The following is a 15,960-nucleotide window of genomic DNA, read 5'->3' on the forward strand; positions in this document are numbered from 1 at the left end:
TTAAGGTACTAGCCATTTCTTATAAAATAACAGTGTGAAATTTGGTACTACCAACAAATCACCCTTTAGCTCCTTAACACGAGACATTTTGCCATCATGTTCTTCAGTTAAGCTTCTCCATTCCCTGCCCTCCCTTACAGGGCTCATTCAGCAGGACTGCTCCTTCAGTGAGCCAGTACAGCTACGACGGGCTGAATGCATTCTTTGTGTGTTACAGGGTTCAAGATCCCATCAGCAAGTTATCAGGATCCAGAATGCTCCAACTGAGAAGTTGCTGGAAGCTAATTCCATATATAATTTTAAATGAGGATGGAATGTACAGGATTTCAGACAAAAATTGGGCAGGACTCTGAGAGTCTCATCAGTAGACCAAGGTTAGAGGCCTTCATGTGATTACATTAAGTCGTGAGGGAAGGACTATTTGTGAGGGATATGACCATGGACTTGCTGCAGATGAGAAAGGATGTGGATACCAGTAAGACTGCTGACAATGATACAAAGACTACAATGACACACAGAGGTCAATCTTTCTATGGATATATCAGTTCCTACTTAAGTTTCAGCTTGTCAAAAACACCCCAGACTCTGATTCTAGCTGTAAACCCAACCAGGTTCCCGAACCCAGTAGTCCTAAACCCAGTATTCCCAACCCATTTTATGGAAATCAGGATTCATTGGACACCACAGGAGAGGGCTCTGGAGGAATGGCCTACATTTCCCAGATGTCCCCCTCATGAGTATGCAGGGCAGTGGATGTTAAGTCAGCAGATACTGAGAAATGAGGATTTAGTGAACATAGGAATGCAGCACAGAAACAGGTCATTTGATGTTCATGCTCTGCTCAAGATGCCTCCTGACTTTCTTTTCCAACTCGATGAAGGTAACCTTTTATTCCTTTCTCCCTCATATGCTTGTCCTGCTTCCTCAAGTGCATCCACAGCATTTGCTTCAAGCACTTTTTGAGGCAGTGAGTTCCACTTTCTCAACACACTTTAGATAGAGGTTTCTTCTGAATGAAAGCTGGATTTCTTGTTAACAAGCAGCAGAGGAACTGTGAACCAACTCATTAAGTCTACAAATACTGACTAGAAATGTACTTACAGTGGAGCCTTTAGACCCTTTAGGACCAGGAGGACCCTGTTAAAAGAAAGCAAGCCTTAGTTTATTCATTGGTCAATGGTTTTCTACAGAATGTAAGATTGGGAACTAAATTCAGCAAATTGCAACTCTAAGAGTGACAAGTAACTAATTTCACACAGCCCATCAGTTGGAGTAGAAAGCTGCTTCCATTCAACATTTACTTAATGTAGTAAAGATTGAGGCACTTGCTTCATCGATAATTCAATCAGACTGTATTTTTGATAGAACAAATTGGGTTTGTTTCCTTCATTTGATTGGTTACTGTGCACCTTGAATCAGAAATCATTGGGTGACTTTCTTTAATGAAGTTTTGTTGGTGTAGTGCAGTTCCAACTGGACATTTGTCCCTCCCTCAATAACCCCACTGTAATCTGTATGCAAAACATTAGACACAGCTCACTCTCCTTTCTTGTGTTGTAGACACACTGAATAAAGGTTTGTGAGAGGCTGAATTCAATGTGCAGAATAAGAATTTAATTCACTGAATTTGAAACTTGAACTCAATCAATCGCTGTTCTTGCAGAGGTTACTGACCCACTGCTCACCTTCACAATCTTCACCTGAACTGGAAGAGCAGAAATTGCCTCTTATCCCTGCTACAAACCCTGTTACCCAGCCCTGACTCCATCCATCTCCTTGGCAACTGTCTGAGATGGAACATGATTGCCCAGTACAGGTGATGCACTTGACTCTACGGTGAACTTTAAACACACTTCCATGTCCCGTCATCAAGACTGTTATCTTCACCTCTGTAACACTGGCTGACTCTTCCTTTGCTTTGTCCTTTCTGCTCCTCAAGCCCTCAGCCACATTTTGCTACCTCCAGATTTGACTGTTTCAATGCACTCCAGTCAACCAGAGCTCATCCAAAAATCTCCTGACTTACCTAGTACCAAGTCTTGTTCACCCATGCCCTCTGTTCCTGCTATCTCTCAGCTCTCAGTTATGCAAAACTTTGCTTTTCAAATTATTATCCTTGTTTTCAAATCCTTTGGTGGCCTTGCCTCTCTCTCACCCTGTCTCTCTCTCTCTCTGAAACCTCCCATGGCTTTGTGGCCTTGCCTCTCTCTCACCCTGTCTCTCACTCTCTCTCTCTCTCTCCCCCCTCTCTCTGAAACCTCCCATGGCTCTCAGCATGGTTTCTGCCCCCTCCCTGTCTCCAATTTGATGGTGATTTTTTTCTGGCCATGTAGTCCTACATTTTGAAGAGAACTTGAGTGGGTGGAGATGGTCTCTGGTGAATCCCATCAGTTGCAAGTGGAGTTTCTACTACCTCCAGGTCTGCACTCTTTGAGGGCCAAGAATGGGTTATAATTGGCCTCCACATCCTAATGGGAACCCTGCTGGTGAAATGGACAATGATGCTAAGAATCTGACACCCCTTGAATTGGAGTTGCTGCTGGGCACGGCACACGGAACACGCTGGAGGTTGGTAAAGAGTTGAGTTTGATGCTCTTATCAGGGAACTAAAGCTTAGTTCTCCAAAATGGACACCCTAGAGCCTGTAAGGCAGTTCTCAATGCAAACTTTCCAAATAATGTCTTTCAGTATTTCAGTAATTTTTTTTATCTTCCACCCTTAAAACACCTGACATTTCCAAACCTGATGTAAAGCTTGGCATTGAGGGAAAGTAATCACTCAAATGGTTAGCAGAGATATGTTAAGATTAGCAAATAATTTTATCAACACTCTGATGAATTTACTGGCAGTTATGTTAGATTATTTTGATACTTACAGTTAACCCAGGAGGGCCTGGAGGACCGATAGGACCAGATTGTCCCTGGACACCCTGAAAGAGATTTATAAAGATGGATTGTAATTAAGCTACAGTGATGTGGTAGTTATGTTACTTGAATAATCTAGGGGACTTGACTAACAATCCAGAGAACTGAGCCAAATGCCACTGTGGGAAATTTGAAAATTAGCATTCAGTTAAAAAAAATCTACAGATATAATAAAACCGAGGCAAAAATTGTTGGAATGTTGCAAAAACACAACTGGTTCACTCATGCTTTTCAAAAACACTTGCCGCCTAAATTTTCCTCCAATCCCAACACCTACACTGTTTATCAACTGTCATGGCTGCTCAGTCGTATCAAAATATTACATGAACAGCAGCGTGGGAGGACTTCTGCCTCATGGACTGCAGTGGTTGGTAGAGGCGATCTTCCATTGATTACTCAAGGAGCGACTGGAGGTGGGCAGTAATGCCAGTAATTCGCACATCCCAAAAACAAATCAAACCAAGTACTGCTCTCGCCATAGGGAACTGGATCCATGGTGAGATGATATCGTTCATTGGTTGGATGCACTAGAATCCATTCACTTGGAGCCTCTGATGAGAGTTTTTCTTGATTAGAATAGCCACGCAGGATTCCAGTAACGGTCAGGAAACACAAGGTAACTCAACACTTACCGAATCTCCTTTTGGACCTTCGGTTCCCTGAGGACCTGGCAGACCCCGGTCACCTTTCTCTCCCTGTTCTCCTGGAGGCCCAATCAAACCGATCAGGCCTGGGTGACCCTGTAACACAAGACATATACTCACCACACACTCGCAATGACTGACAAACATTCCAGGTCTGAAGCTGCCACAGTTACAGTGGTAAGGACCTCAAGAGAGTCACTTCATCTTGAAGGAGTTACTCATCATACTGTGCTTGCTCATCTTCAGTGGTAGTTGGTGCACAAGGTTTTTGATTTAAAAATTCTCATCCAGACCTTCAATTCACTCCATTACCTCAGCCTCCAGATCTCTGTAACCTGCTCCACTCCTACAACTGCTTCTCCAGTTTTGGTCCCTTCCATATTCATAAATGTAATCCAGCCTCCACTGGTGGCTGTGTCTTCAGCTGCTAAGCCCCTAAACCCTGCAGTTCCTTTCTCAAATGTCCCCACCTCCATATCTCTCCCCCTCCTTAAAACTGCCTTCGTCACCTGTCCCTTATATTCTTGGTGTCAAATTTTGGGCTTTAAGAAATCTCATGACAGTATCTCCATGCTGAAGGTGCCGTCTAATTATACAATGTGATTGCCAAGACCAGCATAACAAGAAAATCAACTGGCGGCCATGGGGATGGAGAGAAGCAAAGCCAGGATTCATAACGCAGCTGTCAATGCTTAGGGGATGCTTGGGTTGGGGCTTAACCAGGAGGTGAGGAGTTCCAGATATGTGAAGCTTTCTCAAAGAACAGGAGGAGGATACAGTGCCAAGAAACTCAATTTCAACAAATTGAAGGGACTGGAGGAAACTTAGCTCATTATTTGGAGATTAGCTAAAACTTCCCTGAAGCAATGATACTATTTTAATGGCTCTTTAACACTTTATTGGGAAGTTAGAGAACCGATGCAGATCATGATGTGAACTAACTAGGCAGGTCTGATGAACAGATTTCACATTTGCCAAAGTCAGAAGATTTTCACTTCTTTATGGAGCTGGACAGAGGATTGTTGATTTCTGAGTGAGAATGGAATTGGCCCAATCTTCTTAACATTTAAATCACATCAATCCTCTTCTTCCTGGATGTTTGATTTTCTGACAAGAACAAAACTAATTCCTTGGTCCTTTGCATAAAGTATCCTGAGTGGTCTAATTGTTCATTGAATTCATTCCCATGCTTAGCTTCCTTATCCAACATATTAACATTTCTAACTCTAAGCTGCAACAGTTTTAGAATAATTGTTCTTTATTTATTGATAAAACAGGGTGAAAAGATGGGGTAAAAAAAACTAAGGCAAAAGTAATGGATTATGGTCTCGGGCACACAAAGTGAAGGGCCCAACAGAATAGGCACACTGAGGTGAGGAGGTAGGGCCCATAGGATGTGACACAGTGAAGATGTAGGACCCATAAAACTGGACTCATTCTGGTGAACAGGTAGGAACTACTGTGCAAAGCACACAGTGAGCTGAAGGGATAGGACCTATAAAACAGGACACACTCCTGGTGAATAGGTAGGATTTATTGTAGACAGCACATGCTGAGGTGAAGAGGCCTGGTCTACTGTACAGAAGGTGCAGTGAAGAGGTGTGGCCTTTAATACAGAGAATATTGGTTGGACAGAGTTGTGAGATAAAAATGGTTACCTTCCCTGTAGTATGTTGGTTTACAGTGGGCACTGATGAGTGAAATCAAACAAGGACAATGTTTGGTGAGGTAGGACCCTGTGCATCAGTGAGGGCAGACAGTGTGATATTATTTGTTGAAGCATAAGGCTTGGGTTCTATCCGATAAACGTACCTTCTCGCCTTTTATACCGGGATCACCCTTGAGGCCTGGCAATCCAGGAGGTCCCTGGAAAACAGGAGGAAATGTCAGTGCAACAATCCAGCCACTTGTTGCTGGAGAAACAAAGTTAAAAGTGACAGTGTTGGTTACTTACCATTGGGCCGGGTGGACCTGTTGGCCCAGGAGGACCGGGCAAACCTTGCTCACCCTAAATTTAATTCAAGAAAAGCATGTTAAACAAACAAAACTTTTAAGATTGTGGAACAGTAAAAGAATGTGACTGAAACAAAGGTTGGAGCTGGGATTCTTTACTTACAACAGGACCTGGAATTCCTCGCAAACCCTCAGAGCCGGGTTTTCCTGGTGATCCCTGTGGACCCACTGGACCTGTCTTACCAGGTGGACCTTCTGCACCAGCATCTCCCTGAGGAGAATAAAAGACGTCTTGAAGGCTCAGTTGGTCACAGGTCATTGAACTGGACAGCAACAGAGCAATCTACCTCAATCTCAGAGAAAGACCTATTTTGGTAGTCCCCCTCCATCTGACCTGTCTCCATAACCATTCCCATTTTCCCTTTTCAGTTCAATCTACTTCTGCTTTTGGAAGTTACAGAGGAACCTGCTTCCACTGCCCTTCCAGGCAGTGCATTCCAGCCCACAACACTGGCTACATAAAAATGTTTATCTCCTGGAATAGGTTTCTGCCTTAAGTAAACTAACAGAGTGAGTAACATTCAGAAATTCGGGTTATCTGATAAAGTGTAATCTAATTAATGTGAGGCCAGTTGGAAAATCTATATGACCACAACTGAATCCAAACCTTTGATGAATTTATTGTCATTCTGAAAAACCAAGGAGAAAGGAAAAAACTTCCTGTGTGTGTGTTTGTAAGTCACTGTAAACAACTGCAGTTCCTCCACCAACTCATCTGAGTAGCTGCATTAGCTTCACTGCTGTGTTCCAGTTCTGTGTGGCTGCAAGACATGTTTGTACATCCAGAGCATATGAACAGAGGTGAACAAAAGATTGTTCCCATTTTTATGTCCTGTGGTAGGAAGGAACTAAATTCCGCTGTCAGATTTAAAAACTTCAAGTAATTGCACAGAACAGAAGAAAGGCTTTCTTGGGGTTTGGGCTATGGAGAGTAAGTAGCTCTCTCATCTCTGAGTCAGGAGATTGTGGGTTTAAGTCCCATTCCAGAACCTGAGCAAAAAAACCCAGGCTGCCACTCCAGGGGAGTGCTCCTGGCTGCAGTTGCTCTGTTATGAAGCTGATTGCTCTCTACTCTCAGGTGGATGCATAGAAACCTCCGCCACGTGGTTCTTCCCAGCAACCCTGTCAACATTTGCCAGTATGGATGCAATGGACCGAAAGGCCTCTTCTAGCATTCTGCCAACGTTACTTTTATGGTCATTTGCCATTATCACAGCAACATTATTGAGTCTCTTCTTGGTCTTGTGGTCAGGGCTTGGTCGGGGCATTTGGTTTTGGGTGGAGTTAACAGCCTGGGAGACCATCCAACAATAATTCACCAGTGTGGGAGCTGAGATGAAGGGACTGAGCAGGTTAAATGTGTTTGAAATAACAGTGAAAAATGACAGGGCACAGAAGATGATTATTTCCCGTGGGAAAGGGGTGCAGAACAAGGAAACACAAGTGTACAACTCAAAGGATCGTGAGACTAAGGGAAGGTTGAAATGGGAGACAAGCAGTCATCTGTTAAGTGATGGCATTCGGGGAAGTGGCAATAAGGCAGGAACCAGGATAAATTAGACAGAACTCCCTATGCTCCACAAAATGAGTTCCAAGCTTGTTCCCTTCCTTACCTTGGCTCCCTTCTCTCCTTGTCTTCCTTCAGGACCTGCAGGACCATGAGGACCCTTAAAAATACCAGAGATAAACATTATGAAATGCTTGGTGTGTGACTGAACGGGCCATGGCCGATACTCACGATTCCTGCTGCATTTGCAGGGCTCTGTATCGAGCTGACACCAAAGGTTTGGATGAAGATTTACACAGCTTGTTACAGCGAATGCACTCTTCGTTTCAGACTCACCCTCTTTCCTGGAGGACCAGGTGGCCCTGCCTCACCGGTTGGACCAGGAGAACCCTAGAAAAAGAAAGCAGACATTGGAATCCTCATCCAAGGTATTGTCCATGGGTGCATCACACAACTGCTCACAGGGCTATGTTTCTGCCCACATCCTCTATTATATTCAGCACCACAGACACCTGGATTTAATCGTCCCCCACATCCATCACCAACATCTCACTCGATCTATTGTATCTCACACTTCCACAACTCGTGTCTAAAACAGGTGGAAATCTCCCCCCTGTATTCCACTCCTGGAGACTAGTAGGCTCCTTTAAGGTCTTCCTTCCCCAATTCCTTTGGCCAGATTTTTACACCAGGACACATTCCCTGGGCTCAGTGCTGCACTTGTTAGCATCCCTGTCCTGTGCAGGACCTATTGTGGTTCATGCAAACACACGACTGTCCACAGAATTCTGCAGTTCAGTACCCATCCCTAAACTGACAGCAGTGAGACCAGGTATGGCTCTCCCGACTGGCGTCTCCGCTGAGCGTAGACTGAGAGTTGCCATTCTGAATTGACAGATGCCACAGGGTTGTCCCTCTGCTTCCTGACCATTGAGTCAAGAGCGTGTTCCAATGCTCCTACAGAACTAGTTCTTCATTGTCAACCACCTACTGCTGATTTGTTTTAACTCACAGTCTGTCCAGGTTCACCATCTTCTCCCTTCTCTCCTGATGGTCCATCTTGACCCTTTAGTGAAATAAGAATCCGTGTTAAGGTGATTTATGGTGATCTTATAAAAGTAGTCCATGATTCATATTCTTGAAAATGTAGCCAAGTTCTAAGTACAGCTTTAGTTCATTACCAAGTGGGAGTTCTCCCAAAATTAAACATAACTGAACACCTTACCGGAGGTCCAGATTCACCAGGAGGGCCAGGATCACCAGGGAAACCAACTGGTCCCTAAAGGGGGAGAAAGATGGAGCAGAATGTTAGCACATGGTCAACCTGAGCAGTTCCAGGTGATGAGCAGAGGGAGCCCGAGGCCAACAGTATCCAACTGTATGCCTTGGGTATGGGTTAGGTTGGATGTACATTCTCAACCAGCATTTATGTTTGTGTTGGGTTGGGTTGGGCCATACCCTGCTGACCGGCTCAGTCCTTAATCCAGGTCAGGAGAGTTTGCTTAGTGTTACCTCTTGTGAATAGCCTGTGTGAGGCTGTTATGTTTATGGCATTGGTCAGGATGGGTATGGAAAGAGATTAGAAGTCCTCGGACTCAGATTGAGCTTAGGCCAGGTTTCAATTCTATATCCTTACAAATCTACTGAGAGAAGGGTAGGGGATGAGTGACATGACATTGGGTTGAAGTCATTTGACATTGGAGACCAAAGGAGGGACCACAGAAATCGAGGGGAAGGAGATATGGGGCGATGGGTGCAGGGAGGAGCGATGCAGAGGCATCCAACATCATATTTCGGAGCAAACAGAGGACACTTGCCCCGATTGCTAGATTTAAACCCTTGAAAGTGGAATTGCTCTGATGAGGAGAAATTCTGAGTTCAAGGCTGCCAACTCTCCAGGAAGGGAGAGCAAACTCTCGGCAAAATCCCAGGAGAAAATTTGTAAGCTTTTTTGGCAGAGATTAGGAACTCACAATTAGGAGCATGAAGAAGTGACAGGGAGGGTTGATGAACAGTGCAGTGGATGTTTTATACACTGACCTTCAAACAACCTTTCAAACAGACAGTGAGAAGTACACAGGATTAAGAGGACAGTAGTAATTTGAGAATGAAAATGGCAGGGGGGTTGGAAGCTGAGAGGCAAGGAATGGATGCCATTCTTTCTGAAGGAAAGCATGCAGTAGGATTGCCTGAGGTAAGATACAAGGCCATTTGATTCCTTATTTTAGATAAATGACTTGGACTTGGGTGCAGGAAGTTTGTGTATGATACAAAACTTGGCAATGTAATATACAGAAATGAAAATATTTAAAAAACTTTCATTGCCTTTCCAGCTCCCTGACAAGGGCCACTGTAAGCAAACATACACGTGTCGGCTGGCTCCACTGCCCAATCAATTAGTTGTTCGGGATGGAAGCTGATGAGAGCCAGTGAACTTCCAAGAGAGAAGTGTAAATAGGTAATCAGGCAGCAGATGCAATTTAATGTGGGAAGTGTGGAATGATGCACATAGGAGAAACAACATGGAGATGCAGGATACAGACAGGTGCAAGGACAAAGGGCTGAGTGTGAATCTTCACTAATACACAAAGGTGAAGCTGATTGAGCAGCTAAGCAGTCTTTGTGATATTTGACAGTGCAAGTACAGGCTCTGAAAAGAAAATTTATAACATCTAGGTTAAACCTTTACAATATGTTCATCAGGAGTCTCGCATCCAATTGACCCCACACTCTAGGAAGGATGTCAAGATCTTGCAGAGGGAGGAGGAGATTTACTGGGAAGAAAGCCAGGGTGAAGGACTTGAGTTATATGGTGAGAAGAGAGAAGCAGAGATTGTTCTTCGTACATCACAGATGCTATTCAAAATTTTGAAGGATTTTAATAGAGCAACTAGGGAGAGATTTTCCTCTGGCCAGTGAGTCAATAACCTGACAGAGATGACAGATTAGAAATAATTGGCAATAGAACTAGAGTTTAAATTAGGAGAACTGAGAGAGCTGCTGAGATCTGGAATACACTCCCTGAAACAGAAGGGGAATCTGATCCCATCGGAACTTTCAAATTTAACTGGACGTGTGTTTGAAGGAGTTCATTTGCAGGGCTACGGAGAAAAGGTCAGAACTAAATTGGACATTTCTTTCTAAAAAACAGCTGAATGTCCTCCGGTGCACTGAGATTCCATGAGACCGGGAGTGAAACTGGAGTCTGATAAACAGAAGGAAAGGCAGTGAGTGATGAACAATTACTCAGGAAAGCTTTGGGTAGTGGATGCAGGTTTAAAGAGAAGGGTGGGAAACAGGAGGGGAAGATGGTGTGAGGTAGCAATGGAGGTGTACAGATACTCACAGGGCTGCCCTTAGGACCATCGTCACCAGGAGGACCTTTAGGACCAGGAGGCCCAGCAGCACCAGATGGTCCGGCTTCACCTTTCTCCCCACGCTCGCCTTTTGGTCCCTGCGGATGAGAAAGGAAACTCTTCAGCTGCACAGGAGAAGACAGTTGGACTGTGGGCCTGGTTTCTTTAAAACCTACCTACAACTAACATTTCAGTGTGGTGCAGAGTGTCGTCGTGCTGTCGAAGAAGCAGTACTGACAGAGTACCCCACTGTTGGAGAGACAGTACTGACAGAGTACCCCACTGCTGGAGAGGCAGTACTGACAGAGTACCCCACTGCTGGAGAGGCAGTACTGACTGAGTACCCCACTGCTGGAGAGGCAGTACTGACAGAGTACCCCACTGCTGGAGAGGCAGTACTGACTGAGTACCCCACTGCTGGAGAGACGGTACTGACTGAGTACCCCACTGCTGGAGAGGCAGTACTGACTGAGTACCCCACTGCTGGAGAGACAGGACTGAGTGAGTACCCCACTGCTGGAGAGGCAGTACTGACTGAGTACTCCACTGCTGGAGAGGCAGTACTGACTGAGTACCCCACTGCTGGAGAGACAGGACTGAGTGAGTACCCCACTGCTGGAGAGACGGTACTGACTGAGTACTCCACTGCTGGAGAGGCAGTACTGACTGAGTACCCCACTGCTGGAGAGACGGTACTGACTGAGTACCCCACTGCTGGAGAGGCAGTACTGACTGAGTACTCCACTGCTGGAGAGGCAGTACTGACTGAGTACCCCACTGCTGGAGAGACGGTACTGACTGAGTACCCCACTGCTGGAGAGGCAGTACTGACTGAGTACCCCACTGCTGGAGAGACAGGACTGAGTGAGTACCCCACTGCTGGAGAGGCAGTACTGACTGAGTACTCCACTGCTGGAGAGGCAGTACTGACTGAGTACCCCACTGCTGGAGAGACAGGACTGAGTGAGTACCCCACTGCTGGAGAGACGGTACTGACTGAGTACTCCACTGCTGGAGAGGCAGTACTGACTGAGTACCCCACTGCTGGAGAGACAGGACTGACTGAGTACCCCACTGCTGGAGACGGTACTGACTGAGTACCCCACTGCTGGAGAGACGGTACTGACTGAGTACCCCACTGCTGGAGAGGCAGTACTGACTGAGTACCCCACTGCTGGAGAGGCAGTACTGACTGAGTACCCCACTGCTGGAGAGGCAGTACTGACTGAGTACCCCACTGCTGGAGAGACAGTACTGAGTGGTTTAGTTACAGGGAACAAGACAGTTGGACTGCAAGACTGATATCTTCTAAATCCATCTAGAATTGGCACTTGAGTGCAGTACTGAGGGGTGTACTGGCAGAGAGACAGTATTGCACCATCAGAGAGACGGTACAAATCAAGTACCATGTTGGTGAAGGTGCTGCACTTCAGATAAGAGGTAAATCCAAGACTCCACTCACCTTCCCAGGTGGATGCAAAGGATCCCAGAGCCACTGTTCAAAAAACATGGTGGGGGAAGGGGGCATTCTCCTGCAGTTATTTAACCCTCAGTCCACAATGTCTGTTTAATAATCTCTTCTTTTTTATGCTCTTAGTGAGAGCTTGCTCTGCATAGTTGGCTGCTGCAATTCCCACATCACCACAGTGATTATTCCAAAGATAATTCACTGGTTCCAAAGTACATCTGGGATGTTCTGAGGTTATGACATGGGGTTGTTGGGGAGGGAGTAGGGAGTTGGGAGTAGAGGAGACAGAGATTTGTACAATTTCCTCCAGTCACTAACTGAATCTGCTTGTCAAAAATTTGTCAGTTTTGGTGAATCATTATCGCATTCCACCAGCACAAGCTCAGGGATTCAGCTGTCTTCAGACCCTGTACAGCACACTCTCATCAGCAACCGGGGGCTGATAACGTCCTGACTTCACCTTGACCACACCTGGGTCCCATTTGGCAACGTCAAAAGTGCAACCAAAACTATTCGACAGGGATATTGACGATGATAGGGGAAGTGTGTGGGGGGTGGTGTTGCAAGTTAAATGCATTGCAAACTGGTTTCAAACGTTGGCCACACAATATCCAACTCATTAAAGAGAGGAGAGCAAAGCACTTACGGGCAGACCTATGTATCCTGGAGGTCCTGGGGCACCTGGTTCACCAGAATCACCCTACAGGGAAAATCAAAGGCACCTGTTAAAACTATTAGTGAAAGTCAATTCGATCAAAACAAAATCTATAAAAATGCATTAACCAATGTCTAAGGGCTGTGGAAGGACACAAAGTTAGCAGTAACACTGCATTAGTCCCAATGTTTAACAATAAATGTGCCATTGTCAATGGTTAACAGTGATAATGTGCCAGTACTAGTGTTTAACAGCTGATCAATCCCAATAATGAATAGTAATAGCATGCCAGCTGGAATGGTTATCAGTAAAAATGTGCTATGCCAACAGTTAACATTAACAGTGTGCTAGTCTCAACAATTATCAATAACAGTGAGCAATCTGAATGGTTATCAATAATAATGTGGCAGTCCCAATGACTAACAGTAAGAGCATCAATGGGAAACATAATTTAATACGCTCCACTGAGAGAGACAGACTTTAAACAGTTTTTGGATGCTGATGTAAAGAAAACACAAAGTGAGGAAGCTACCTTCTCGCCCACAGCTCCTGGATTACCGATTCCTCCCGAAGGACCTTGTGGACCCTGCAATTGGAAGAACACATTGGAGGTTAGAGCAGACTAGGAAAGGGGCTGAAGGGCAGGGTTCATTCTAAACCTCGGCATTTATATCAATAAACATCCTGGGTCCTACTCTTTTATTTTCTATCTCAAAGCTGGATGGTGTGGTCATCATTCACCTGGGTACAACGCCAATATAGCAAACATAGTGGAGAGTTGCTACTAATGTCCTTCACTGCCACAAATGCTAAGTGCTTTTATTCAGGTCAGTAGTTGTTAATCTGCAGTATCTCAGTACTCTGGGAAGTATTTTCTAATCCTACTTACAGACCGTCTCCCTCTCTCTACCTCCCCAATAACTCGCAAGCTAAATACATCATCCAATAAGACACTAAATCACCCAAGCAAGGGCCCTTTTGGTTTCTTAGTCTATGCTTAATTGACTGATGCCAACTGGGGAGCTACAGCGCTACTACAACTGGTCTCAGTGCCGTCCAGGTGTTGGTAGATGTCAGAAGAAAGAGGACTTGATTGAACAGTGAGGCTGTGGTCGTTAACAAAATTCCACTGACATTCATTGTATAATCTTACATGAGGTACTGCGTGGTTCTAGCACCAAGAGATAGATAGCCCGGGGGAATCCGTGCTGGAAACAAGGTAAAGAGATGGGAAAAAAATGATACAGAGGAAGGCAATGTTATTCTACCAACTACATGCAAAACAGGTAGAATATTGATCAGATACAGAGTAAGTTATCTCTGCAATGTCCCAGCAAAATCTCTCTGGGATTGGCCCCTATTGCTCTGGTTCTTTCTTCTCTTCAGTAGCAATCCGGCCTCTCTGACTGACAATGTTTGGTCTGCTTTCTTGATAGGAAAATGCTGCTGGCCAAGTTATTGAAGAAAGGATCTGGGAAGACTTAACAGGAGGCTGATTTGAGGATGAGTTTACTGGCATGTTCCACTGTAAAAAGCTTCCACTGACGTTCACTGGTGTCTGGTCTGGTGTAACCATCATCCCACAGTTCTAGTTTTTGTCAAGACTTAATCTTCTATTTCAGCAGAGATCTAATTAAGCTGAAGGACGAATGTATGAGGAGGGAAGGAATAGAAAGGCATGCAGACTGGGCAAATTTGACTTTGAGGTTACTGTGGAGGATATACAGTTTAAAGGACGACTACTTACATCTGCCCCTGGGGCGCCAGATGGGCCTCTGGGTCCTGGTGGGCCAGGAGGACCCTGGTAACAGAAAATGTTGGACAAGTCAGTCACAGGACTATCAATTTTAAAATTGCCTCAGAGGACATAAAGGCGGTTGCACTTACCATTGGTCCGACATCACCTGTTTCACCTTTCTCACCCTGAGGACCAGGTAACCCCTGTAAAAGATTTGAATGTGCCATGGTTATTATCTCAACACATCCCGCAGGAAACATAGCTCAATCCCACAGCCCAATATTTCCCACGTGGGGTCCATCCTGTCCTCTGCAGGACATGAGGGTGAGGAGTAGGTAGGCGGGTTTGTGAAGTGTGATGGGAGTAGTTAATGAACATGGGCTGAGTCTTTCGATGGCTCCAAAACTACAAGGTTTATCACCAACGCCCCTCCTCCCATGGTACCTCCACTTCCCCGGAACACTCCTCAACTCCTCCACCATAGAAGTTGCTAATAGTGAGCATCTCATCATAAAACAGAGTACAGACATCAAGATAGGAACAGGACACTTAGCTTCTCAAGCCTGTTCTGTCATCCTCTGTTTGATCAATGACATCTCCCTTGTCCCTCCTCCTCCCTCCAATATGCATCCACCCCATCAGTTCCCCTTTTAACACCTTGTAAACTTCAATCAAGACACCACGATACTTTCCGAATTCTTGGAAAAGAATCCTAGTTTCTATAATCCTTCCTTGTAAATTAACTCCTGAAGACCAATATAATTTTGCTAAATCTATGATGCACTCCCTCCAAAGATGAGGACCAACCAAGATTTTGGTTAGATGTAGTGTAACTTCCCTCTTGTCCACTTGTTCTCTGGAATGTAAAGGTCAGCATTCCATTATTCTTCTCAATTAGTGATTAATAGACATGGATCCTCAAGTCTCTTTGAACTGCAATACTTCTAACTTTTTGCCTACATTGGAAGCCAATCGCACATTTGCATAATCTGTGATACCTCTTTGCGATTTAATATTTTGATGCTTTGAATACTGGCTCTTTGTGTCACAGACAATCTTGTATATTTAGCTTTCAATCCTATGATCTATGCCATTTATAATTATTGAGGTTGGTTGGGGTCCCAACATAGATTCTTTTGAGACACCTTGGATTACTGCCAAGTTGAGAGCTGCTTTCTTTTCAGCTCAATAATTTGCCTTCAATTCAGTGAGATTCACATCTAGACAACAGTCTCCTGTGAAAGGCATCTTTAAATACCTTCTGGAGGAACTATGGACATTTCCCTGTTCACTCCTCTCTTCAAAGTTCATCACGTATGAGCTACACATTACAAATCTAGGCTGGCTTTGACTGATTTACAACATATTTTCAAATGTTATGTGTTAGTTATTATTTCCTGACAACAGATGTTAGGCTATAAATCTCGAATTCCCTGGCTTCCCTCTTTCAACTTAATCCGCAACATGACATGTGCAGTTTTCCAATTTAGAGGAATGGTTCTCGATTTGATTGAACTTTGGAAGATTATATGGACACCTACAATGGTCATGCCAATTTCATTTAAAACCCTGGGACAGAAACAAATTAGTCCTGGAAAAATAGTTTTCTTTTTCTTAATTCTATTTAACAATTCTATTTCTTAATTCTGTCCTTA

At 44.6% G+C, this 15,960-nt stretch overlaps 1 protein-coding gene and 1 long non-coding RNA gene across 4 annotated transcripts in view; one reads left to right on the forward strand and one right to left on the reverse strand.

Annotated features, from left to right (window-relative positions):
• The window catches only part of col5a1 (procollagen, type V, alpha 1), a 182,140-nt gene that overhangs the window by 13,640 nt on the left and 152,540 nt on the right, over nt 1-15,960 (reverse strand). For all 3 annotated transcript variants that reach the window (XM_052037401.1, XM_052037400.1, XM_052037402.1), the window contains exons 47-61: nt 14,455-14,508; nt 14,315-14,368; nt 13,100-13,153; nt 12,559-12,612; nt 10,435-10,542; nt 8,314-8,367; nt 8,101-8,154; nt 7,425-7,478; nt 7,195-7,248; nt 5,685-5,792; nt 5,523-5,576; nt 5,381-5,434; nt 3,557-3,664; nt 2,876-2,929; nt 1,102-1,137 (exon numbers count right to left, since the gene is read on the reverse strand). In XM_052037401.1, the coding sequence (XP_051893361.1) occupies nt 1,102-1,137; nt 2,876-2,929; nt 3,557-3,664; nt 5,381-5,434; nt 5,523-5,576; nt 5,685-5,792; nt 7,195-7,248; nt 7,425-7,478; nt 8,101-8,154; nt 8,314-8,367; nt 10,435-10,542; nt 12,559-12,612; nt 13,100-13,153; nt 14,315-14,368; nt 14,455-14,508 (954 nt within the window). The remainder of the gene's footprint in view (nt 1-1,101; nt 1,138-2,875; nt 2,930-3,556; nt 3,665-5,380; nt 5,435-5,522; nt 5,577-5,684; nt 5,793-7,194; nt 7,249-7,424; nt 7,479-8,100; nt 8,155-8,313; nt 8,368-10,434; nt 10,543-12,558; nt 12,613-13,099; nt 13,154-14,314; nt 14,369-14,454; nt 14,509-15,960) is intronic.
• Nucleotides 225-14,294, forward strand: LOC127582252 (uncharacterized). The gene is made up of 3 exons (XR_007958091.1): nt 225-374; nt 7,419-7,516; nt 14,004-14,294. It is a non-coding gene; the product is annotated as an uncharacterized LOC127582252 (long non-coding RNA).

The sequence above is a fragment of the Pristis pectinata genome, chromosome 23 (assembly GCF_009764475.1).
Source record: "Pristis pectinata isolate sPriPec2 chromosome 23, sPriPec2.1.pri, whole genome shotgun sequence".
NCBI classification, from domain to species: Eukaryota; Metazoa; Chordata; class Chondrichthyes; order Rhinopristiformes; family Pristidae; genus Pristis; species Pristis pectinata.